Below are 27,317 nucleotides of genomic sequence, written 5' to 3'. Positions count from 1 at the left end.
GCTTGGTTAGTTGGAGAAATGACAAGGAGTGCAGAGTGGCTGGAGTAGAGTGAGCAAGGGGGAGGTAAGTGGGAGCCGAAGCAGCAGTGGGGGTGGTAAGGGACATCAGATCATTAGGACCATTTAAGCTTCTATTCTGAGTGATGTAGGAGCCACAGAAGGGCTTTGAGAAGTGAACTGAATATATTCTATTCTGCCTCAACCATGCATCCAGGTTTGACCATTTGCCAGGCACTAAGGGCTCCTATAGACATTTGCCATGGCAAGAACACTTGGTTCAGCAAAGAGAAAGATGGTGGTCTCCTGCCTTGCCTACTACTGACAGAGCTGAGTGCCCCTCCACACGCCTGCAAGCCTTGCCATTCCACCCTCCTCTCTCAGAGCCCCAGCATCCCCTACAGGTCCAGCTACATCCAGAGGGTGCAGACTGCTGCTGGTTTCTCTTTGCTCCTAGAGCCAGATGGGACATCCCCAGCCTCCCCTGAACTGGGCCAAAGCTAGAATGACAAGGCCTGACTCCTTCCATGCTGAGCTGGCTGGCATCCAAGACAAGGACAGAGACAGGCCTGAGAGATGCTCGAGATGAAGGCACCTCTGTGCTCCTGGGCTTGAAACAGAGCAAATTTACTGTCACCTCCCTATGGGTCTCCCATCACCATATAGCAATAACAGATGGTTCCTGCCATGAGCCTTCAAGAAATCCCATAGGACAGTCCCCATTTTATGGGTTTTTAAGGCAGGCACAGAGCTCATCCCACACTGCTCTGCAACTTTGGCAGTTTACAGAGGCCACGTTTGTGGGGGGGGGGGCCCATCATAATCTAGCCAGGCCCAGCCAACATACAAGTTGACCACAGATGTGAACAAGCCTAGCCAAGATCATTCAAGTCTGGCCTAGACCAGAAGAACTGCCCAGCTGAACTCAGCCCAGTCACTGACTTAAACAATCTTGAGATAAATAAATGGCTGATGAGACTTCCCTGGCAGTCTAGTGGTTAAGACTTCGCCTTCCAATGCAGGGGGTGCAGGTTTGATCCCTGGTCAGGGAGCTAAGATCCCACATGCCTTGTAGCCAAAAAAACCAAAACATAAAACAGAAGCAATGTTGTAACAAATTCAATAAAGACTTTAAAAATGGTCCACATCAAAAAAACACACAAAACGCTGTTGTTCTAACCCACTAATCTGCGGGGTGCTTTGTTTGTTATGCAGCAAAAGCTGGCTGATAGTATAGCCCATTGTTGTAGAACAATTGCCGGCCTTGGACCCAGAGTCCTGGGATCCAACCTTAGCTCCACTATTCATTTCCTGGCACATCACTTAGTCATTCTGGGCCTCAGTTTTTGCATCTGTAAAATGAGGACATAAAAATTCCCATCTTTGTCATGCCAACTTCGAAGGGTTGTTGGGAAGAGCTGAAGGGTTAACACATGTGCAGGGGCCTGGTAATATAAAATGCTTTTTAAGTAGTAGGCAAGGAGGTCACTGTTAGTGTTATCTGAGGGTGGGGCTGGGGAGGAAAACAAATGTCTAAATTCCAGGTGTTTGTTTAGGCCTGAGTGAGACAATGCAGTGGACATCTGGGGTAGATATTTCTTGTTTTTTGCCTGTCTAGCACTTATCCCTTCTTTTTTTGAGTAACAGAACCCCAATTTTCCTTTGGGAAGCCATCCCTCTCTCAGTATCAATCTGTGTGGCTCAGATGAGGGGGCACCCAAACCTGGTCCCTAGAGGTGGGCCAATGATCCATCTCTGATCAATCAGTGTATGATGCCCCATGGGTTCAGGGATAGGCACATGTCCCAGTCTGGACCGATGAAGGCATGCCCTAAGATTTTTGCTGGAACTATATGGAAAGAAGCACTCTTTTTCCACTGGGATTGCTAAACTGGTAGAACAGAAGCCTGAAGCTGCTACTGGTCACTTTTGCCACCAAATGGCAAAGGTCTGTGAAGGGGTGAAAGTAGAGCTGAGAGATGGAGAGGGACTGATTCCTGATGACACTGCTGGAATGCTGGATTGAGCCACACCTGAATCAATCCTGGTCTTTTTGGCTACCATATGTTGAACATATGAGCCAATATGTTCCTATTTTTTCTCCTGAAGTCAACTTTGAATTGAATTTCTGCCATTGCAATGCTCCTAAGCTCTATGTGTCTTCATAGACCAGCTACCTTGAAGCGAACAGGAATCTCAAAGGCAACCAGAATTGGCTGAGGTATGGAAAAAAAACACACCTGCCTTCAGCCACCCTCAGAATCCCTGCCTCCTTTACCTCAGAGACACTGCCACCGAAGCTGAGGTGGTGCAGGAGGACAAGAAACATTTGTAAAGCATCCTCACCAAGGTCTGCTGAGATCCTGCACTGACAATTAAAATTCAGTGAAAATAAACAGCACTAATTAAAAGCAAAACTAAGTACTTAATAAGACAAATGAGGTGGCAGTATTAAAAGTTGGGATGAGAGAGCTGGTATTAATTAAAAACAAAGAATAATTTCTTCCCTCCTCTAAAAAGACTGTATTGTGAGTGTGTGTGTGTGTGTGTGTGCGTGTGTGTGTGTGTAGAAAAGGTTTAGATTTATTAATGCACAAAATGCCATGGGAGCAGACAGATTATGGGATTGGCTCTGCCTGGGGGTGGGTCTTCCCAAAAGGGGGAAAATTGGGGCTGGTCCCTGAAGGATGAGCTGGGGTGTGCAAGACATGAAGGATGGAGGAAAGGATGAGGGAACTGAGTGAGCAAAGGCTCAGAGGCTTCAATGGATGTGGAATATTTAGGGAATGGAGAAATTCATGAGGATGGAGCCTGGGGTGATTGCAGGGTTGAGAAGAGGGGAAAACAGGACAGAAAAGAGTGGATGGGTCCCAGCGATGCACCCCTGTTTCTGTGGGTTTCAACAATGATCGTGCATAGTGTCTCCAGCACTCTCCACCCAGACAACCCCTGCTTCCCCATTTAAAGATCCAGAGGCTAAGACAACATATTCTTAGCAGACAGTTCAGCAAGGCAACTTAGGGTATGGATTTGGGGGCCAAGTCCATCCTGCCATTTATGAGGCCAACAAGTGAATTTACCTTCCTGAGCCTCAGTTTCCTCATCTGTAGAGTGGGGAAAATAATAGGACCTATCTCAAAAGAGAACTGTGAGGATTAAATGAGATGATATATGTGAAGTCCTTGGTCTGGGGCCAAGTGGAAGCTACTATTAATTTATGTTATTATTAATAATAATCTCAGGTATGTTTTCTTAAAGAGATGGGAACCGAACTTCGGCACTAGAGGGAAATGTTTCAGGATTCTTGAAGCCAGATTAAGTACATGAAGCATGATAATGATGAATGACAGAAATAAAAACAACAACAAAACATATTCTGTTATTATGATAATGACAATATAATTGTACTAAAGCAAGGGTCATTTGATAGTGCTATGGTTGTCACTAATGCTGATAACTAAATATTTCTGGCTTTCCACCGTGTAATAGGATTGCCCGTCCATCTCCATGGAAAGCTGGGAGTGGTCACATGACCTGTTTGGCCAATAAAAGTTTCCAGGTGGAAATTCTAAAGCTGGTGCCCACTTTAGCACTTCCCCTTTTTCCTGTCTTGACAATCATGGATGAATGAAGATGGAGCCCCATCCTCCCTCAGCCTGGGTCCCTGTGTGAGGACAAATGCAGAGCAGACACCCCCTGCTAACCCACCATATCCAGGGAGCATGAGTGAGAAACAAATCTCAGTTTCAGTCCCTGAAACTTTGAGGATTGTTTGTTACCACAGCACAACCTAACCCATCCTGTCTGTGCTCACTAGGGGCCAGAAACTGCACTAAGTGTTTCACGTGCAACATCTTGTTGGATCTTCATAACCATCCTAGAAAATAGGACCTTTTATTACCCAGTTTTACAGATCAGGAAACTGAAGCCCAGAGAGGTAAGGTCATTTGTCCAAGGACATACAGCGAGTAAGTCACAACAGTGCATGCATTCGAAATGAGTCCACAGTGGAAAACACATGACACACACTGAAGGCAAGGCAGAGGATCTAGAATTGATCTTCCTGGGGAGAATGTCTCTTGCTGGACAGGGGTACCCTCAACATTTCCTTCTTCCCCTGGGTTATGAGTCCCTCCGAGCCCTGAGTCTACAGACCCAAATACTGAACAACAAAACGCAAAGGCAGACACTGTTAACAGAACACTTTTCAGGGCTCCCTGCACAGTCCAGCCAATTACCTGATTCCTTGATAAAGTGGAAGCTTGCCTTTGTTGTGTTGCTTATCGAGCTTATCTCTGCTCCAACCACATTGTGGTGAGTAAGGAGAAGAGGAAAAGCTCAGGTTTATTTCTGCACTTGAGCACGCATGCACAGACACACACGGCTCCAAACAAGAAAATGTGATTAGGCAGGTCTGAGTATTAAAACAAGTCATTTAGCTTAATGGCCTCCAGCTGCCACTCAGGGTCAAGTTGCAGTGACACTCATTCTGATTAAAACTCAGTTGGAACTGACTTATCTGCAGCCCTAACTCTCCTCATGCCACAGAGACCACAGGTGTCACCCTGATCCCTCCTCTGCCTCAGGGATGAAATACTCAGAGTAGAGAGGGGCATTTACCCCTTAAAAAGACAGCATCCTCTCATCTGAGGAGCATTTTCACAAATCACAGATGGGAGACGTAGCATTCCCATTTTACAGATAAGGAAACTGAGGCCCTGGCTTGCCAAGGTCACTTGGTAGCAGGTGGAATATCCAAAGATATTCCTGGACCTGGGTCTTATATAAATGAGCCTTCGGACCACGCTGCTATCTTTTTTTTTTTTTAACATCTTTATTGGAGTATAATTGCTTTACAATGGTGTGTTAGTTTCTGCTGTATAACAAAGTGAATCAGCTATACGTATACATATACCCCCTCTTGCAGGTGGGAGGGAGACACCTGCTATCTTGACTGTTGGTGCAAATAATATAATATTTGGTTAAGCATATTAATTTGCTGGTTTTATACGGCAAATATGGTTTTAAAAAGTGGCATCATCGTGCCAAACTAATGATAAAAATAGCTTTGCTGGGTATTTTCCATTCACTCTCCAGATCTATTCACCCTTCCGCCCTAGTCTGTGCCCTGGGAGGTTGGCCTGTGTGGACAGCATCAGTGGTTCCCTTACCCTCTGGTTTCTGGTTGGATTTGTCTAATTGGAGGGATTGCTGATGATTGGAGGGAGGAAAGAGCAAGAGGCTGGGGTACTTCCTCCCTGGACCCCTCGTGGTGGTCACCACGGGCTGGCTGTGGCCCTACACTAAAGGTGGTTAACTCTCGTCAGGAGGACTTCTTCATATAACCCTTTCTCTTCTGGGTCCATAACTGCTCCTTCTCCTGCCTCTCCAGGCCTGGAGATGGTGATGGCTTCCTTTGATGGATGCTGGGGTGTTTCAGCACCCTGGTTTCCCTTGACCTTGTTGATTCATTCACATGACTATAAATAGTCGCTTAATTAAACTCTCTTCATTTATTCCTTTGGGTATGTGATCAATTTCTGAGTGCCTTCTATATACCAGGCACTGTTCTGGGTACTGAATCACCTAATCCTCCCAATGATCTAATAAACAATGACTATTCCCTTTTCACAGGTGATACACCTGGAGTACAGAGAGGTTGGGTAGCTACTCCCAGGTCACACAGCTAGTAAATGATGGGGCCACATTTAGAATCCTGGCAGTGTGGCTCCAGAGCCTGTGCTCTTGACCAACTCACTCTCCTGCCCTGAGGGTCTATCATTAGCAAAGGCGGGGTAGCACAGAAATTAACACCACAAGCCTTCAGTTGCGCAATTTCCATATACCACCTCATTTCATCCTCAACACCAGCCTATGAGGTTATTTCCACTCCTGAGACTCAGAAGGGTACCTTAATATGCCCAAGGTCCCAGCCAGGAATGGTGGAGCCAACCAGGGTATAAATCCCAGTGTATCTCCCCTTAATACCAACACTCTTGACCACTACTCTGGACAGCCACTCATATAACACAGCTGCCTGGCCAGACCCGGTACCAAAAGGTGAAAGGTACAGTAAGAGAAAGTCTGGCTTAAGGTAAAGAACAGCTCTCTAATCATCAGAGGTATCAAAAGGAGGATATGCTACTTTGAGAAGTAATGGATTTCCATTCACTGGAGGTAATCAAGCACAAACAGAAAAACTACTCATTGGGGCTGTTGTAAAAAGGGCAATATGCTTTTCTGAGATGGCCTCTTTCTGCATTTGGAAAGGAATGGTTCAAAAGCTCACAGACTCTCCTCTCATATGCAGGCAAAGCTCCTCATCTTTGACTTGGTCTGGCTCTCTTATCAAGCAAGCAGAGCCAGTTTCTGGTTACAAGACAGAAAGAATAAGTACTCTGGCCTTAGATGCTCCCTGTCCTGGGAAAATGCATATTTCACTTCATCCTTGGAAGAAGAGGCAATTAGAGCCCAGGGAAGAGCTTTACTTGTCTTCTCAACTCAACACACACACACACCCCTGCTTCAGCCCCATTCCTACCCACCTACACCGCACACCTACACTCGCCCATTCCCACTGACAGCACGTTCTCATGCCCTTATTCCCACCTACACTCACACTACACGTTCACACGCCGGCTGCCACACACTCCACATGCTCCTGCTCACCTCTCCCCCACACCCCCAGCACCATCCCACCCACCACACACCCACATCTACGCCAGTCACTCCCATACCCACTGCACCCACACCCCAAGCACCTTCACTTCCAAAACACACACACACACACACACACGCACACCACCCTCACTTTCACCCATGGTACAAATGTCATGACAGAATCTTCCGTCAAGAGCGTCGATTTTCTTGTCTGTAAAATGGGGGCTGTAACAGCAGCTACTTCATAGCGTTGTTGAGAGGTTGGAGTGGAAAATACAGTAGCAGAGAGTATCAAGGCTAGTTCTGGTGCAAGGCAAACCCTCACTAGGTGTCACCCAGGGGCTCTTGCAGAACCCTACCCTCCAAAATAACATAGGTTACTGGGTCTCTGGCCAGGAAGGATACTTCTTGCCTCATACAGTCCAGCCATGGCTACTTCCCTGGGATGTGGATTCTAAGAAATCTGAGACCACATCAGAAAGTTCCCATGAACAATAAATCTTGAAGACTTGGTTCCATCTCTTCCTCTCTCCCGCCCAGGCCCTCCTGACACCAGGTGGGGGGAAGCAGCAGAAAAATGAATCTTGGTCAGTGTTGGCTGGAGAACATGAATGAACCTCAAAGTTCCTGTTCCTCTCCCTATGTCCCCATGAAAACAGCCATCAGAACATTAAGTATGGATGGAGCACTCTGCAATTTACAAAGCCCTTGGTCTTCACAATGACCAGGCAGGTGGGCGCTATGACCCTCATCACTGGAGGCAGGGGAGTGCAGAGGTTGAAAAGTGCTGAGCGGCCAGAGTTCAAATTACAGCTCTGCCTCTTTCTGGCTGTAGGATGTTAGGACAATTACTAAACCTCTCTGTGCCTCAGTTTCCTCATATGAAAAACTTCATAATAATAGTGATAATAGTATCTACTTCATAGGGATGTTAAAGGATTAAATGAATTAATATTTGTAAAGTGCTTAGAACAGTGTCTGGTACATGGTTAGAATTAAATAGAGAGAAGTACGTTACCCTTGTCACACCTCCAGGATATAAAGGCTGAGAATAACAGCTATAATGGTACTTACCATCTACTGTGTGCCAGGCACCACACTAAGTGATTTACATACATTGGCTCATACAACACTTGCAAAGAGACACCACTGAGTCCATTTTACAGATAGAAAAATTGACGTTTATAAAGGTTAACTGGCTTTCCCCAAGACTGAATCAGAACCAGTAAGAAGTAGGGCTTCTTTAAACACAGTCCTGATTGACTCTAAATCACCCCCTACCGTCTTCTTCCTCCTCCCCATCCTTCTTCACTGAGCCCTTAATAAATATAGAACCTTCATCCTGTTTCAGGCACAGTGCTAAGTGCTTTCCACATGTTGGTACTTAACACAGTATTACCTAACTTAATCCTCAGCTCAATCATTAGCCCCATTTTATACCAGGAAACTGAAGCAGAGAGAGGTTAGGTATTAGCCCAAAGTCACAAACAATGAGCCAGTATTCAAATCCCAGATGTCAGAGATATACATACACCATACATGTATTACACCACACACATATACACCCTACCTTAAGCTACACCAGATAAGCCACTGCCCATTCCCTGACTTAAGACCTTCTCAAGAGACATTATATCAAAACTACATCTGAAGCTGGTCTAGTTTCTCTTCTCAATCTAATAAGTGAAACATCTATATTGCACTAGGGGCAGACATGGACACACACACCCTCTCAACATCCAACTTTCCAGGAATCATTTTTTTAATAGTCAGGAACTTGCATGAACTGGCAAAAGGATATGAAGCCAGCAGCAAAAATGTAAAATATTGGCAATGATTCTATCTGTACTGGGGCAGCACAGTAGCCTTTTGAAATGATGTCCTCAATGAACATGCCTCCACATTGTGTAGTCCCTCCCACATTAACTCTGGGTTTAGCATATGACTTTCTTTCACCAATGGGAAGTCAATCAATATGACACAAACAGAGGCTTGATAAGTGCTTGCCTACTGGGACTTACCCTCTGGAGTGTTCCTACCACCATGTTAGAAATCCAGTCTACTTACATGGAAGAAAACTAAGGCTCCCAGCTAAGAGCCCAGATAATCAACAGACAGGTGAGTGAGACCATCTTGTACTATACAGCTATCAAGCCTCCAGATGACTGTAGCCAGATGAGTGACCCCAGGCAAGACCTACAGAAGTACCACCAAACTGATTCTAGCCCAAATTGCAGAATTACAAGCAAATAAATGGTTGTGTGTTAATCCACTAACTTTGGGGCTGACTTGTTTTGCAGCAATAGCTAATTGGTACTGGCAGTGTGCCACATCTTCTGCTTGCCCCTCCACACCTACTACCCACCCTTTTCTATCCTGTGGAAGGCTGGCTTGTATCTATTACTTCAATCAACTCCCTCGTCCTCTGGCTTCCATTCTGATTTTTCCCATGGAGAGCACTAGGGGAGACTGGATGGAGGTAGGAGAGTGAGGCCAGGGCTCCCTTTCTGCAGTGTTGTCATGGGCTGGCTGCCTCCCTTGACAAAGGTCACATCTCTGGTCAGAAGGCCCTGTCCTATAACTACATCTCCAGCTCTCACATGATTCTGGTAATTCTATTTATCTCCCCCTTCAGAACTAGGGGTGGTAACAGCTCCCCATTATTGTTAGCCCCAGGGTACTTCACTAACCATGGTTGGTTTTCCTTAATCCTGTTCATGTTTTGTTCCTCTTAAAAACTGTCCTCAAATTACACAGTTTGAATTGCCATCTGTTTCCTGCTGGGATCCTGATTGACACAGGCAGTGTCAACAGCACATATTTTTCATGGAGACAGAAAACAACAGCAGCAACAAACTAGAAGCCCTCATTCCTCAGAAAAGTTGGGGAGATGTCAGCAGAGATTTGGCCAAAGCTATGGTTCAAGACCATAGACAGCAGCACATGTACTTTACTCCCCCTGTTTTAGTAAATATATGGAAGTGTGTGTGTGTGTGTGTGTGTGTGTGTGTGTGTCTCTCTCTCTCTCTCTCTCTGTGTGTGTGTGTGTGTGTGTGTGTGTGTAGGGATGAAACCAGTAATTGATGCACTTCCTAAAAGTTGGGGTCCACCATCCCCTTATGATGTGACTCACACTTTTCTCCCTGAGGTTCATGCAGCAGAAGCTACCAGGATCGTATGGTGTTGAGAAGCCGTTTTCATTCCCTGAAATGTTTGTGCTCCTCCACTTAACACCTCAAATCCCAGTTCAACCCTCACCGTCCCATAATGCCTTCTACAGTCACCTGAGCCCTCTCTTCTCTGAAATTTTAATGTACTTGGAATTCAGAAACTCAGGGCTTAGCCTCCCATAGTTCACAGAAATCATCATCCACAAGACTGAAAATTCCATGGAGGAATGGAACTTCTCCTGTTATCAACACTCCAATTTTCTTTTAGTGAACCATCCTTTTCCTATCTTACCCATGGGGTTCTGATGGGGCTCAACCTCAACTACCAGCTAAGGGGCAAGTCACATGACCCTGGTATGGGCAATCAGCATATTCCCCTCTTCTGGTTCAAAGTTGTATTAGTTACCCAATACAAGACAATTAGACTCAATTCTGCAACTTTTGTTGGAATATCTTAGGAAGGAGATTCTCTGTTTTTTTCCTTACTGGGCTGAAGATGGGAAAATACAAACTTGGACTTGGTGAGGTTCAACCAGGTGGAGAAAGCCTGCCTGATAGTGAGGCTAACCCAAAGGAAAGCAGAATTAAGAGATGGTTAGAACTCAGTCCTAGAGCCACGGGATCCAGTCACGCCTCAGCTGTGATTTGGACTCTTTGATTACATTGGCCAGTAGATGTCCCTCTGTATCACTTGAATTAGTTTGAGTTAGGTTTGCCATCAGTATTAAATAAGTTTTTTGTTTTTAACAGAAACACATAAAACATGGATATGTATGGATTGCTTGATGCAGTGTGACCAGAAGCTTGCAGGAACCTAACCCTGTATTTCCCCTGGGAGCAATGGTTGAGTATTTGCTAATTCAGTGATCATGGTGACTTCACAGAACATAACTACTACAAATAATGATCATCAACTCTCTCTCTCTCCCCCTATATATGTATAGATATGTATATATTGATATATACATACACATACATACATATATGCAGTTATGTGTATATATAAAATAAATAATACATACATAATATGTAATGATGTTATATATCATGTATACATACATATGTGTTATATGTAAATATATATAAAATACTAGACTAATCAGCAAGCACTCTTACATTTCCACTTTTCCTCTTACGATAAGGACTATTAAGTGGGACAAATGCTTAGTAGTTTGGTCTGTTTTCTATTTTATTTTTCAAGTACAGTAGAGGCAAAGGGCAGATAATAAGATAATTGATGCAAAGAGGTAATTAGGGAGGAAAAGTGCCAAGGACCTGCAAAGTACTGTCATTATGGCTTGTTTCCTGGCCAATTTCTCCCATGTAATACCAAAGGTGCATTTCAAACCCCATTCCTACACCATCACCCTTCTGGGGCAGAATGAGGTGAAGCAGAAGAATGGAAACCAGCCAAGAGTGAACAAGTTGACTTGGGGATTCACTGAGGATGGAAAACTTGCAGGAATCATCTAGTACACAGTCCTTCTGGAGCCTAATCAGATAACAAACCAGGGCTGGGAGCAAATGGGTTTATAAGTACATTTTCAATCTCTAGCATCCGCAGAGCATGCTCAGAGGCGGAAGGTTTGCAGTGAGCCAGGGGTAGTTGCAAGTGGTTCCTCTCCAGCCAGGCTGCCAGCTCAGTTTCTGCAATAAAATGGGTCACTGATGAGGGCTGATTTGAGGGAGTAGGACGGTCCTCATCTTTCAAAGCTGAGGACAAGTGAGGATTGAGTCCCCTTGGCCCTGATTTCCAGCTCCTTCTTCAGGAAAGAAAGGAAAACTTGAAGGTCATTTCTCTCTAAAAGAGGAGTTAAAGCTTTGCAGTTATTTCTGAGTTTTTGGTCTGGTTTTTGCACAGCCAAGCTGCAAGGAAAATCAAGAAAGGAAACGACAGTGTCCCCAACAAGCCTTCATGGGACCTGGGGACAGAGAAACCCTGAGTGAAAAACCAAGCTCTCGTGACTTAGAACTGAAGCCAGCAGGAGGCATTGTGTTAAGGGTCTGGATTTAGAGGCAAGAGGAAAGAAGGTGATGTTCAACTCCTACCACTGTCATTTCATCTGGTGCTTCTGGGGACATCTTCAGAACCTCTCCTCAATAATCACCTCTCCTAGGAAACCAACCTGTGTTCAGTTTAGGGACTCATTAGATATGAAGTATTTAAATCTAGACTCTTCACTAGGGCTGCTCCTGGCTCTATCTCTTGCTATCCTGGGACCCTGGGCAAGTTCCTTGGCCCCTCGCTTTCCTTGTCCAGAAAATAGGGCTTATCGTTGTACCTTCTACTCAGGACCGACGGAAGAACTGGTTGAAATCAGACACGTAGTGCTCCCAGCATGGTGCTGGCCCACATTAAATGCTCAGTAACTGGCAGCTCTCATTCCAGAATAATGATAATTCTAATACAAAGTCCTCATTGCCAACCACAGCCTGTAAGGTTTGAACTTATACTCATGTCCTTTTGTTTTTTCTGCCTTCTGCACCTTGTGCTGCCCCTTCCTCTCCCAGGTACAGTAATCTCCATACTGAGGAGCCTCAGTGATCTTTTAAAAATCTCAGGGGGTGAGCATTCTGTGGCCCTAGATCCCCAAGATGATGAGGGGGGCTGATGGGGCAACCAGAAGGAAATGGTCAAGAACTGTCAAAAGGCACAGACACAACCCAGGAGACCCTCATCAACTCTCCTATCTGCATAGCACTTTAACACACTGCAAAGATTTCACAATAGCATCCCTCTTAAGCGTCACCATTTCCTTGCAAGTCACATAAGATGGGAGTTTTAGGGCCCACTTTAAAGATGCCAAAAATGAGGACACATAAGGTAAGATGACTCACCAAAGGCACATCAGTAGTAAACAGAGGGACTGTCTTAGAACAAAGTGTCATATCCCTGGCTGCACCCTAGAATCATGGTGGGGGATGAGAGGAATTAATAATGCTAATTCCAGAATCCCAACCAGACGAACTAAAGAAGATGCTCATGGTGGGTACCCACATCATACTTTCTGAAAAGTCCACCTGGTGATTATAATGTGCAGCTGGGGCTGAGAACCACCAGCTTAGAACCATGTGCCCCGATCCACACTCTCTCCAGGCTCCCTTTCCTCCGGCCAGGGCACCTTCAACTTGAATGTACATCAGAGTCACCTGCAGGGCTCAGGAAAGGAGACCGACGTCCACTTCCAGCCCCAGAGTTTCTGATTCAGGAAGGCTGGGACAGAGCCCCAAAAGTTGCATTTCTAAGTTCCAGGTGATGTTATGCTGCTGGTCTACGGACCACACACACTCTGGGGACCACCCCTGTGTGCAGTGCTAGAAAAACAGAACCCAGGAGACCAAATTTCCTGGTCCATGGTTTCCCTTCTGCTGACAGCATTCTCTTTATCCTGGGTCAGAGCAAATGTTACCAGAAACCAAGGAAGGCCAGGGGGGAGGCTGAATACTCTGGGGCTTTTTCTTCTCCTATTTCTCTCCTTTTAAAAATAATCCACCACTTAAGAGACTGTCACTGAGCATTTGCTGCTTGTTCTTCCACACACGGCCCAAACCCTTCTCCTGCAATGCAGGTCTTCTTAAATATTGAATAAGTCTGCTGCTCCACCAACTGCCACAGCCAAGGCTGAGGTAATGTCGATGTTGACAAAGGCTTAATACGACTAATCAGGTTACAAAGATCAGGCTGCTGGGCTGGTTTTATAAAAGACCTTCACTTTCTTCCCCAGCACCAAAATCTCCGGTGCCTCAATGCCTTCCCTGACTGTCCCCCACCCCTTTCAAGATATGGGGATTGTTTTTTCTTTTACTGCTTTTGCTGTTTAATGAACCATAGGATGAGTTAGAGCGGCCTGGGGAGTGGGTCGGGTTTCGAACAAGGGCAAGGAGCATTAGCTTGACACTGTCAGTGCTCATTTATCTAACAAATACTACTTACTGAGCACTTACTGTGTGCCGACACTGTGGGATACAGTGTATTGAGCTTACTGTCATAAATAAAACCCTCAAATATTCCTGTGCTGGTGGAACTGACATTCCAGTGAGGGGAGATAGACAACAAATGAAATAAATAAGTAAAATCATGTGTCACATGGTGCTAAATGCTAGGGAGAAAAATAAAATAAAGAAGGAAGAAGTAGAATTCTGGAGGCGGGTGCAATTTTAAACAAGATGATCCAAAAAGGCCTCACTGTGAAGGTGATGTTTAAGTAAAGTCCAAAAGGAAGTGAGGTAGTGGGCAGAGAGTGGAAAGGATTAAGCGTACCCTCTCTAGCATGTTGAGCTCTGAGATTTCGTCATCATCATCATCACCACTATCAAATAAAAATAACTAATGTTTATTGAGCACCTCTCATGCCTGTTCCAAGCAGAGACTATATATATTGACTTGTTAAATTCCCAAGACAACCCCAGGAGGTAGATGTTATTGTCATCCACATTTTCCAGATGAGGAAACTGAGGTACAGGGAGATTTAGTAACTTGCTCAGTCACACAGCAGCAGAGCTGGGATTCAAACCTAGGCAGACTGGCAACTATCCCTACCTCCTCCCTCCACTCTCACCGCCCTCATTTTCAGGAAGGAACCCTACACCATGGTTAATTGCAGAGCATAATCTCTCCCTGGTTGGGGTCCCACTGTCCTCCTCCTTTCTAGGGAGTTAGTGCTGTAAAGAGGGTGGGGTGCAGGGGGATTGGCCAACACATGAAACTCCTTCTGGGTCAGTTTAGAGTATTTCCTCTTCCTCCCCTGATTGTGAATCCTGTGCTGCAACTAGGGAGCCCTTTTCAAAACAGATCAGATCAGGTCATCCTTTTGCTTGTGAAACCGCATTGCTTTTGGAATAAAGACAAGTTGCCACACCATGGCCCTGCAGGTACTATCAACCTCATCTCACACTGAGCTCCCCCAAAACCTGTGCTCCAGCCATGCTGGCCTTCTTTGATCCTGGCATACCACCACCTCAGGGCCTTGGCACATGCTGTCCTCACTGCCATAAATGTTCTTTTCTCCTCTTTTTGCTTGGTTAACTCCTATTCATCCTTCAGCTCCCAGGTCAAATGTCACTTCCTCAGGGAAGCCCTCCCAGATTACATCAGGTTTCTTTGTCACATGCTCTCAGAGACCTGTGTTCCTCTCTTTAGAACCCTTGCCTCAGGTTCTAATTATACATCCATTTGTATCATTACTGATTTATGTCTACCTCCTTGAGGGAAGGTACCAACTCTAAATTGTTTTCTACCATATCCCAACAGTGAGCACAGTGCCTGACAAATACTACTAATGACCAGATAGAAGATAAGGATCCCCCAACCAAATATCCCTCAGAAAACAGAAATCCACCTTCTATCCAGGTCCTTAAAATATTTTTTTACACTGTCAAGTGTCTCTCATTATCTCTCTCAATTTACTTTTTGGAATAACGGAATAGTTTATGTAAATTCTTTCTAAACTTTTCATCCATCAGGCTCCAAATGATATCTCTTCCTTTTCCCATTCTTCAACAAAAGGTTTTTGCAGTAGATGACTTTTGTTAAAGTTATAAAACTTTCCTTACTTTTCTGGTTTGTTGATTATTTTTAAAATATGTGTCAGTGGCAGAAAAAAAAGTTTTTATGGATTAATTGATTATTTTATATAATATGTGATTTTAAGTATGTTTGTATAATATGATTGATGAATCAAATACTATAAATGGACATTTGACCATTTCATCTACATCCCTAATAGGTTTTGTTTTCTTTCTTTCAGCTCCTAACAGATTATTTTTTAAAGTCTGGCTAACCATTTTGTGCAAGTTAGGAGGGACTGATTTTACTGGGAAAATGTGGAAATTGAAGGTCAACCTTGTATTTGGGGCCATCTGACCTACATGGCAGTAGATAGTCAATAAATATCTATCAGCTGAATAGTGAAGATTGTATGTTGAATGAATAAATGATTTTATGTTGACTGAGGGGACCCCTAACTTCAATGCAGAGGAGACTAGACATTCTTTTCTGAATTATCCCCCTAACAAAAATGAACTCAGATTTATAGCTTCATGCAATCACCTCCGAATGTGCACTTAACTCTTACGGATTATGTTCTGTCTTAGGATTTTTATTTCTTCAGTTTGGCTCCAGAAGGTTAAATGATCAGCAGCGAGAGGAGTCAGATCGAAGTCAACACCAGGAAGGACAATCATGCTGATCAGACCTGTCCAGCAATGTGTGGAATGACTTTGTAGGTGCTGAGCCAACCACCATGGAGGCATTCAAGCCCATTGGCCTAGGAGTGATGAAGAGGATTCACCCACGGGAAAGAGCAGCGTTCCTCCCAGAATGACCCATGGACCGCCTGCAACCAAATCGGTCAGGAAACTCTTTACCCTGAAGGTTCCTGGGTACAACCCCAAACCTTCTGAATCAGAATTTCTAGGGATGGGCCTTGAGAATTAAAAAAAATATCCCAGGAGATTCTTGAATACGGTAAAATGTGAGAACCCCTGAAGTTAATGACTAGGCAAAATTAGCTCCCAGACATTTGGATTTCTCAAGTGAGTAAAATTCTCTTCCAAATTTTAGGGGAGCCCTCCCTAGGGTTGTCAACTTTTGTTGTTGTTGTTACTTTCCAAGGAAGGGCACTAAAATATTTTTTTAAGGAAAGAAACTACCATCAACTATTGCCAATGTTTCATTTTTAAAGAACATATTTTAACATTAAATGAGCAGAAAAGACAATGTCAGACTAAAGGAAAATCCGTTCTAGGAAAATTTAGTTGGCAATATTTTTCCTATCTGTAAAGGCCTAATTTTCCTTCTTTCATCAAGGCCGGTGGGAACTTTATAACAGGCCAGATCCATGTTTGGAAACCACTAGCATAAGCAAGTGATCTCCAAGAGCCTTCCTGAACTAGGAAGATCCAAAGATCTTAGAACGAGTTTGTGTTGGCTACTATGAAATAACAACAATGGTGACGATAGGGTCCTGGGATCTCTGCCCATATGAACCAATTTGATCCTTATGAGAACCCTATAAAATACATGTTGTTGTTAACAGCATCCCCATTTTATAGTTGGAAAAAAACCCTGAGGTACTGGGAGCTTTGGTAACTGGCCAAGTCTGTACAGTTAGAAAGGGATGAAGTGCAGATTTGAACCCAAGGAGTCTTAGCTCTCATTGCTGAGCCCCTTACTGCTGGGGTATCCCACAAGCAAGTCAGGTTTTACAAATGCCTGGTACACACACACCCCTGGCTTGAGCCAACCAACTGGTGGTGCTGAAGAACAAAGAGCCCAGAGGTTTGCTCATGGCACATGCAGCGGGGTGAGGACAGAAGCCGAGGGAGAGGGAGATACCCAGCTTCCCCCAAAGCATGAGAAGCAGCCTACAGAACCCTGTATGTTTACCATGGGGCTCCCAGCTCCCCATGGGAATCAGCCACCTGCCAGTAGCCAGGTGTTCTGTGACTTGGAGCACCCACCTGGAAGCACTCACAGCCCCAGCTGCTGGGGCCCGACCAGGAAGGATGCTGAGGGCACAATTTTAACCCCCTGCCTTTTCCAGCATTTTGTCACATTCTGTTGGATTTAGGCTTTGTCGCTGCCTTTTCCTCTGGGGAGGGGAGGATGGTGCACATTAACCGGGTGGGAAGGGTATTTGCAGACCTCCCTGAAAGGCCCCTCCCTCTGAACACCCTGTTGGTCTTGCCTCTTAACCCACTGGCCCCTCTCCACATCCCCAGAATCACAACCGCTGAACCACTGCCAAGAAGGGTCCCATCCCCTGGTGTGGGCCCTGGTTCCTCCCTCTCCCCCATATCTGACCTGACTGAGCTACCGCCGAAGCCCCGCACCACCCCAGATCTTACCACCGTCTTTCTTCTACCACTTGGCCCAGGCGCCATCGTTGCTCCCCATCACTGGTCTCCTGGCTTCCACCCCGCCTCCTGCAGTCCTTTCTCCACTCAGAAACTGAAGTGATCATTACCAAAATTGTAAATTAGGTCATGTCACTCTCCCGATTAAAGCCCCCTTCCCAGTGAAATAAAATCCAGACTCCTTGCCTACCCTGGCAGGTCCTGCAGTCCCCGGGGCCCTCCAACCTCATCCCCCTCACTTTCCCCTCATCCCACTACACTGGCCTTCTTGCTATTCCCTCAAGACACCACAGTTGTCTCTGCCTTTGCACTTGCTGTTCCTCCAGCCTGGATCCTTCTGGCTCCTTCTAGAAACTCAGCTCTCAATCCAAATGTTACCATCTCCCCGGCCATCCTTTTCATAACTAAATTGTAATAACTAAATTATCTCTCTTCCCCCACCCACTATTTATCACTCTCGATCATGTCATACCATTTCCTTCATAGCACTTAACATGGTCTAAAACCATCTTATTTGTGTGTTTCCCTTGTTTATTGCCTTTGTTCCCCACTAGACTGTAAGCTCTAGGAAGGCAGGGAGCTCTGTCTCATTCACTGCTGAGTCCCCGGTGCCTGGCACATGGTAGTATACAATAAATATTTGGGAATGAATGAATGAAGGAGTAAATAAATGAAAGGGAATGAGTTTGCAGAAAGCAGTGGTTCTCAAAGTGGGGTTCCTGGAGCAACAGAATCCATATCACCTGGGAGTGATGTGTTAGACATGCAAATTCTTGGGCCCCACCCACTGAATCAGAAACTCTGTTTTAACAGCCCTCCAAGGGATTCTGACACAGGCTTAAGTTTGTGAATCTCTTCATAGAACCACCTACAGTCTCTCACCGGATCCCCTCTTGTGACTAAGGAGTGCATAACTGACTGGGTGGTCAGTCTTGTCGGGGGAAAGAGGAAGGAGTCAGCCCTGTGCCCTTGACTGACAACTGGCCTCTGCATGCCCAGGTAGTCTTCAGGCCCCAGAGCCATGCAGAGCACACCAAGGCTGGGAAGGGCTTCGGAGACCACTGTGTCCCTCCCCAGAGCAGGAGGGCAGGCAATTTGCCCAGAAAGCCACATCTCTGGCCTTTTGAAAGCGCCACAAAATCCCAAGCATTTGATTTAGCAGTAAGATGACCACCTCGTCCTGGTTTGCCTGAGCCTCTCCCAGTTTGAACACAGAAAGTCCTGCCTGCCAAGAATCCCCTCAGTTCCAGGCTAACTGGGACAGCTGGTCATCCTACTTGGAGGCCTGACTTGGTGTCTTGGGACTCACAAATGCATTCCCTTCCCAAGCCACTTTGGTATATCTGCATGGACAAGACTAAAGATGGGATGGGGAAGGGCAGCGGTTAGGACTGGAAGATAAAAAGAGATTGGGAGAAAATGCCAGTGGAAGGGAGACAGGAGAGGTCAGATGAGGGGGGAAAAAGGGGAGGAAAGATGAACCACAGGAAGAAAGAAAGGGAATTTTTAAAGGATGGGAAAGATGGGGAAGGGGATGGGTTGGGGGTGTGAAAAGGGGAGAGAGAAAGAGACAGAGACAGACTTAGAGACACAGTGCTATGGTGACAGAGGAAAAACTGACAGGTAGAGCGGGAGGGGACGGGGGCAGGCACAGGCTATGGGGCAGAATGGACCACACAGATGCCTTTTGGCAGCATCTCGCATGGAGGGCCTCCCAACAAACTTCAGGAAATCATCTCTCTTCTCAGCAGCCCCGGAATGCAGCCTCATCATCAATGGCTGGCACCAAACCTGCTTACCGAATCTATTCTCTACTGAAAGCTGCTTCCATTCACAAGTTGCTGCTTGTCATGGTGTAGATGCATTACAAGAGGAAAGAAAGGAGAGAAAGGGAGAGAGAGAGAGGAAGGAAGGAAGGAAGAAAGGAAGGAAGGAAGGAAGGGAGGGAGGGAGGGAGGAAGGGAGAGAGACAGAGAGAGAGAGAGAGAGAGAGAAGGAAGAAAAAGGCAGCTGGGGGGGCTTCCCTGGTGGCGCAGTGGTTGAGGGTCTGCCTGCCAATGCAGGGGACACGGGTTCGAGCCCTGGTCTGGGAGGATCCCACATGCCGCGGAGCAACTGGGCCCGTGAGCCACAATTACTGAGCCTGCGCGTCTGGAGCCTGTGCTCCGCAACAAGAGAGGCCGCGATGGTGAGAGGCCCGCGCACTGCGATGAAGAGTGGCCCCCACTTGCCGCAACTAGAGAAAGCCCTCACACAGAAACGAAGACCCAACACAGCCATAAATAAATAAATAAATAAATAAAATTAAAAAAAAAAAAGGCAGCTGAATGAACTTAGAAGATTATATTAAGAGATGTGGAGAAATTTTTTTTTCTTCCACTCTGCAAATAAATCCTTCACAAACCAAACATCATAATGATGCTGTCATATGAATTTCCTCTTGTTGATTAATTGCAGAGGGGTGGGCAAAACCCCAGCTTCTTGAGGCATGTTATCTTGCTCACTAGCTGGATTCCTAAGACAGAGTCTGACACAGCTCCATTGCAATGAGATTTAAGCGTGCATTATATGTCATTAAAACTAATGACAGCAAGACAATTACTTCGAAGAAACCACAGTGACATTGCATATGGCAGTCTGGTGCCTCGGCACTGCACAGTGGTGTCCCACATTTCCCTGGCCCAAATGGGAAGCTGTGTTGGGCTAAGAGGAACCAGGTCTGTTCCCTGGCCAGGCTGGAGGGCTGACCCTTGACGCCTTGACAATGAGCCATCCTATAACCTGAATCCCTGGGTGCTGCCTGAGAAAGAAGCAGCCCCCTGGAGCACTCAGGTTAGCAGGGAATGGGGTCAACCCTGGTAGGTCCAGCTCATGCTCCCGTGTGAAACAGAGGGATCCAGTAGCAAAAAGTAAATGATGTGTGCTGAGGAGGCAATAGACCTCAGCCCCTCGGGGGATGATGAGGGTGGGGGACCTTGGCAAAAATTCTGAAGCTCACAACACACCCAGAGCTGTTATAACTAACACCTGTAATAGTGTTTTGCATTTCAAAAACTCCTTTATAGCACAGATCCCAGGGCCCTGTACTCAGAGTTTCTGATGGGACAGGTCCAGAATATAACCCAAGAATTTGCCTTTCTAACAAGTTCTCAGGTGATGCCGATACCGCTGGGGCGGCAGGGGGAGGTGGCCAGGACCACAGTCTGAGAACCACTGAGTTAGATGAATCACCCAATTCAGGCAAATCAGTCTTGAGCATTGAGAGCTTTTTACAGCAGAATGTGAATCCAGCAGTGTTTGTCTTTCTTTGCCTTTTGCCCTCTCAGGTGAAACCTCAAGCTTAGTATGTGCAAACTCCACTTCCCATTCCCAAAAAGCACTCCCTTCACTTTTCAGAGAGGATTTTACAACTCCTCTTCACTGAAGTGTAAATGACTAATAAGGCTGGATGCATTATTCCACCCAAAAGCAACTTTATCCAAGAGCAAAGCCTAAAGACAAAGGATGAAACTTTAATGATGGAATTTCACATATCAGTGAGCTGAGTGTTTTAGGGTGACAGAGGAAGCCCTCTTTGTACCAACCCCCCAAAAGATCACATTTTGTAGGCAGCCACTTACTTTATCTAAGTCCCAAAGGGATTATGTCTTTGTCACTATTTTTTGCCAATGTCCACCATGGTACCAGGCACACTGTAAGTACTCCATAAATGTATGACACATGAATAAATGTCAATTAACACTCTTGACAGGAGGAGAGAAAGGCCAGTCCTTTGCCTGTAGCAGATCTGAGATGAAAGCCAAGCCCTTTTAAACTCTTCACCAATGACTCATCATAATCAACAAACAGTAACTAAGCACCTACTGTATGCAGCTCTCTTGCTGGACCATAGGCCAAAGGCACCTCCCCAAACTGACCAGTTCACTAGTCAATCGAGGTTTCATTCATTCATTCATTCACACAAGTCATTGCTGAGCATTTGCTGTGTGCTAAATCTGACTCCAAAAAGGAAGATGGCACAGCCTCGGCCTGCAAGGATCTCGCCTTGTAGCATCTCAGGAGCCGTATGCAGGAGCATCGTGGCAGGGAAAGCACCATAGCAGGGAAGGGAGGGAAAGCTCAGGTCTCCTAGGAAAAATCCTCGGGCTCCGAGCTGGTGAGTTGAGATGATTCAGCAAAAGCCTCCCAAGGATTTGGAGGAACGAAAGACTCAGAGTAGTCAGGAGGGCTTCTCCTCCTGAACTCCTTCCTCCAGGGCCTACCCACCACACTCACAACTGCCCTGTTTCCTCAGGGCCTCACAGGCTTAAAGAAAGGAGGTCATTATGCCCATTTCATGGGTGAATAAACTGAGGTCTGGGGACCCTCAGCAACTGCACAAAGACCACATACAGAATAAGTGGGACTGGAAGTCTACTGTCTCCAAGCCATGTCCTCTTCCTCCTGGGTCCCAGAGCTGTATGCCTGGCACAAAGGATTCACCTTCCTCTATCCTGGCCCAGTCTTACTTTGGTCGGGGTGATTTCACTGTTACCATCACCAACAGCATCCCCATCACTCACATTTGTTGGACACTTACTCCTTGCCAGGCTCAGTACTAAGCACACTGCAAACATTAACTCAAAATTCTCACAGTTCCTTCACTATCCTTACTTTAATGATGGAGAAACTGAAGCCCAGAGAGATGATATGACATAACTAGAAAGTGTTAGAACCAGGATCTAAACCCAAGAGATCTATTTCCAGAGCCCACACTCTTCACCACCACACTGCACCTGAGGAAAATGAGGCTCAGAGAGGTTTAGGGTCTTGCCTGAAGTCACACAGCAAGGAAGCATTGGAGCCAGGATTCAAACTCAGGTCTGGCTGCTCCCAGGGACCCACACTGCAGCCCCTGGAGGCTAAAAAGGCTGGTTAATGAAGCAGACAGGGGTGGGGAACAGCAAGGAGAGAGGGCTATTTCTGTGGTGCCTCCTTCACTCTCCCAGCACATCAAGGATCTCCATCCTGGGTGGCAGCTGAATAATTTAAGCTCATCGGCTCCAGCCCACCACTACTGGGTCCCAGATTTATTTTTATCCCAGGTTACAGCCACAGTGCTTAACAGAAATAAACCATGCTGTCCGCTTCTCATCACTTTTACATCAACTCCGATTTGTCTGCCTTCATGATCAGCTCCCCTCTTGAAGGCGATAAAGAACAGAAGACAGGTCCATATGTCATGGTGGTTTTTGTTAGAAAGTCACAAACTCTCTATGACCCACAGAGAGAGAGAGAAAGAAAGAGAGGGTTAAATAAAAGTAAATACCACAGCCTACAAATAAACCACCCTAACCAGACCCACAGCCTTAGACAGGCAGCCAGGATGTGTACAGGCAGCAAGAAAAGAGAAAAGGCAGAGCAAGCTGGGGAGACTGACTTCCCAGGCCACCGTTTTGGACTGCAGAATCTCTGGCCGCTGCCTCCCCCCCACCAGTGAGAAAGGAAATGTCCACATTTGTCTCCACAGTTATGCTTCCTGATTACCAGCACAGGACGGAGAGGAGCTGCTGAAAGTCCTCCCCCTGCACCCTGGCTGGGTGGGGGGAGTGGGGGCTGCTGGAGCCAGGAATGAGAGCGTAATGCCTCGTCTTTTATGTTGCTGTGCATGACTTACTGTGTGGTCTTGGGCAAGCTGCTTTCCCTCTTTGGGGCCTGTGAAGGGTCAGACTAGATCAGAGGTTCCGAACTTGAGGTGCTCAGGTGGGCTACAGGGTATATGCATCTTTTCAGAGTGAAGGTTCTCAAAGGGGTCCTTGGTGTCTCCCTGGGATAAATCTCTATAGGGTCTTCAAGTGCTGCCAAACCTGGATGTCTATGCAACTGAAGCCATAAACAAAGAAGACCCCTCTCCAGATGGGCACAGGATTCTAGGAACCTAGCAAAGTTCTCAAAGGGTCGATCCCCATCCTGATTCACCCAAACAAAACCTCCTCAACACATGAGATAAATTCCCAAACACAGTGCTAACCATTCCTAGAAGCGTTGAGTGTGTGCACACACATGCACGCTCATCACATAGTCATAGAACCTCAGAGCTGGAAGGGGCCTTGGGGTCACATAGACCAACTACCTCATTGCAAAGATGGAGAAACTGAGGCCCAGAAAGGGGAGGCAGAGCTGGGGCTGGAACCCAGGTCTCCTGATCCAAGTCCAAGGCTCTTTCCAGAAGATTCTGTTTCCCTTTCCCTGGTGCACCATAATGCACCAATTCAAATGTAATGAGGGAGGAGGGAGGGCAGCCTCTTGGATCTTAACCACCCCCAAGGAAGTAAGGCTGGGAGGCAGCAAGTAGATGTTCAAAAACACCCACGTGTGGACAGCCCAGTCCCAGCTACCTCAGGTGGGCTGGCATGCACTGCGTGGCTGAACCAGTTGTTATAATATATATGTAAAACTGAATCACTTTGCTGTACACCTGAAACTAACACAGCACTGAAAGTCAACTATACTTATATATAGAGAGATATATAAAACCATATACATTTTACATATTACATACTCTATATATTCATATATATTCTACATATTATATATTAGAATATTAGATATATATTACACATTCTAATATATAATATATAATATTCTTCTATAATATATTATATATATATATTAATACCCCTGTACTGTATGGTTATATTGCACTGAGGCCCCTGTGGTTCCCTTGATACTCCCCCATCCCCCTAAACCTCCCCATAATCCAGCAATTAAAGAGTTAACACTCAGCACAGCAGGGGACCCCTAAGATCCCCCACTCCAGGGCCTCAGCCATGGTCCAGTCTGACCAGTTAATGGAAAGTTCAATATTTTAAATATCACCCATGGACAGATCCATGGCTCCTTATTTGAACCAAATTTCCCCACATTCATCATTCACACTTAGGCTTCCCAGGGAGGAAACTAAGGCAACTTCCTCCTCAAGGTCACCCAACAAGGAAAGCCTAGGATTTTGAGGACCAAATCTTTGGTACTAACCACCAAGCATCCCTCCCCCTCTGCCTCACATATCTTTCCTGAGCAGTCATATGCCCCGGGATTTTGGTGTCCCCACTTGGCTCTGGGGCTGGAGAAAATGACTGAGTGGACTCTGCTTACGCTTGCCAGTCTCTGGGGCTGATATTTTATTCCTCCCACCTCCAAGACCAAGAACTGAAAGAGGAAATCCTTGGGGGTGCAGAACACTGAAGTGGCCCATGAGATAATAGTGAAGATGCTAAAAATAAGGACATTCATTTCCAGAAAGATAGATGTAATCAAAGCAGGAAGCAAAGAAAATCCCCTTTTGATGGGTCACAGATTAGCAGCAAAGGCATTTAAAATTAAATGTGAGTTTTGGACTCAGTTACAAGGGACCTCCCCTTCCCACTCACTAACAGGTTGGTGAGGCTTATTCCATCAGAATAAAGAAACTAGAGCAGGGTATGGTCTACCCTGGAACAGATCTGAAGCTGGAGCCTGGAGCCTGGAGCCCTTCCCCAGAATCTGAACAAACATTGTTCCCTTCTTTCCCTACTCTGAGACAGACTCAAGGATAAAGTCCCCTGGGCTGGTGCACCCTCTATACAATCACTTACAGGTTATACCACCTGTGAAAATAAAACACTGTCTGCTCAGCAGACTGCTCCCCTCTGGCCTGCCTGACCACTCATTCCAAGCAAAATGTGGTCCTATCATGTCTCCCAGTTCTCTCATTTCAGGAAGCTTAGAACAGCCAAGCTTGCAAAAAAAAAAAAAACCACCACAATTAAATTATTCAGCTGTCCCTGGAAGATGGTACTCTCTGAGCCCAGTCCTATGCAAGACTCACTTGGTATGCCTAGGTTACCCTAGGCAAGGGTGAACCCTTCAGCCTTAGATGACCGTGTCCCATCCAGAGTCAAAGTGCCCACCCACTAGATCAGAACACCCAGTGATCCCCCCATGCCAGGGTGGCCAGCCCCACAAAGGGTTAATTCACTCAGAGAACTGCCGGCTACTTCCAACAGCTTCTGCTGCAAGGGAGAGGACAAATTGGGCAGAAGCCACAATTTTGATCGCATTACTTAAAACATTAGCATATTTTACCCCCACCCTGGGCAGTGAGCAGAAATCTCATTTGGCTTTGGGGTGTTGCTTAAGAGATCAAACACTGCAGAATGTGGGGAAACAAACGTGGTCATTCCTCAACACCCCTCCCCTCCCACCAGCCCTCTATCCCACAAGCTCATGTACACATCTCCTCGCAACTGGGATTCCAATACCCCTAGCCCATTTGCACAGTTGAGAAGAATATCACTTACCGCGACACCAGAGGATTGCAGGGGGAATGGGTGAGCCAAATTCTTGCCAACTCCTCTCTTCCCTGCCGGGTGGGAAAATGCTAACTCCGGATGACTTGGTTTGAAAGCTCAGTAGAGATGCCTGAAAGAAAATTGTTCATTTGACTCTCCTACTCTTCCCAAAATAAAATCGAAGCAACTGCACACACACACACACACACACACACACCACCAACTACCCCTAAATCATGCAGGTCCATGATGAAAAGAAATACCACTGCCAGAAGAGGAGAAAACTCAGACCACTCAGTGGACAAGGCACAGAGTGGCTCCCTCAGACTGCCCTCCACATGGATGAAGGTTTTTGCTCTGTGAATCAATCTCTCTCTCTCTCTCTCTCTCTCTCTCTCTCTCCTCTCTCTTTCTCTCTGTCGTCCGCGTAGACGACTCCGCGCTGCTGGCAGTAGAGGTATCAATTGCTTCCCCAGTGCCGGAATCAGTGGCAGCTGCCGCCACTGCTGCAAAACCCGGTGTGAGCAAGGGAGGGGGCAGCAGCTTCCAGGCGCAAGGGGAACCGAGCCTGCCTTCCACCCGTGATTTAAGTGTGAGGTGCCTGGAGAAAGAGAGGTAGGAGGCCGCGAGGAGAGATTGGGCGCACCAGAGATCCTAGCTGGTCGAAACGGCAATCAGGAGATTGGAGATCAGCACCGCGGACAGCGCTAAAACGCGGCGGCGGATGGGATGGGCGGGAAGCGAACACTTAGGCTGCGAAGTCAAGTTATTGGATGGTAAGAGCAGAAAAGGGGGAGAGTCCAGGGGAGGTGGGGGAACAGGACTTCTCAACATCACACAGTGAAGTCAGTGACAGCCTACCTACCACACACTTGTTCTAATCTTGTCGCTCACTCTCGGAGCAAAGAAGCTGTAACTTCACAGCCCCTTTCCCACACACGCCCCCAGACCTTCACTGCTCATCTCTGCTCAGAAAAGAGTTTGACCCCAGTGAGGGAGCCTCAAAGTGGCTTCTCCCCCCACCCCACAAATCAGCCCAGTTGACCTGTCTTCACCCACATTGCTGCAGATTTCTGACCTATACCTCGGATGCCTCAGAATTCAGAGCAGGAAGATGAGGCTTAGGAAATGGAAATTTCTCTGGGGCAGAATTGCTTAGTTGAAATAGCACTTGACAGGTTTCTGGAACCAAGTCTAGCCCCCATACAACCTTGGAAAGTCACTGAACGTCTCCAAGTCTTATCTGCAAAATGAGCATATGACTATCTGATTTTCCGAAAGACAGGAAGCAAGAAGTTAAAAAGCAACAATAAGAACACCCAAG

General features: G+C 46.2%; 1 protein-coding gene and 1 long non-coding RNA gene across 2 annotated transcripts in view; both read right to left on the bottom strand.

Moving 5' to 3' along the window:
- RPH3A (rabphilin 3A) overlaps positions 1–17,716 on the bottom strand; it is an 88,742-nt gene extending 71,026 nt beyond the window's left edge. The window contains exon 1 of the mRNA XM_007170889.2: positions 17,676–17,716. Coding sequence (XP_007170951.2) covers positions 17,676–17,711 — 36 coding nt within the window. The 5' untranslated portion in view covers positions 17,712–17,716. The remainder of the gene's footprint in view (positions 1–17,675) is intronic.
- Positions 17,717–22,859: 5,143 nt separating this feature from the next.
- LOC103003997 (uncharacterized) lies at positions 22,860–26,622 on the bottom strand. The gene is made up of 3 exons (XR_450068.2): positions 26,257–26,622; positions 26,003–26,123; positions 22,860–22,937 (listed from the first exon to the last, which is right to left on the bottom strand). It is a non-coding gene; the product is annotated as an uncharacterized LOC103003997 (long non-coding RNA).
- Between the last annotated feature and the right edge of the window lie 695 nt (positions 26,623–27,317).

Source organism: Balaenoptera acutorostrata, chromosome 13 (assembly GCF_949987535.1).
Source record: "Balaenoptera acutorostrata chromosome 13, mBalAcu1.1, whole genome shotgun sequence".
In the NCBI taxonomy this organism is placed as follows: domain Eukaryota; kingdom Metazoa; phylum Chordata; class Mammalia; order Artiodactyla; family Balaenopteridae; genus Balaenoptera; species Balaenoptera acutorostrata.
This window is presented reverse-complemented; position numbering and strand designations above follow the sequence as displayed.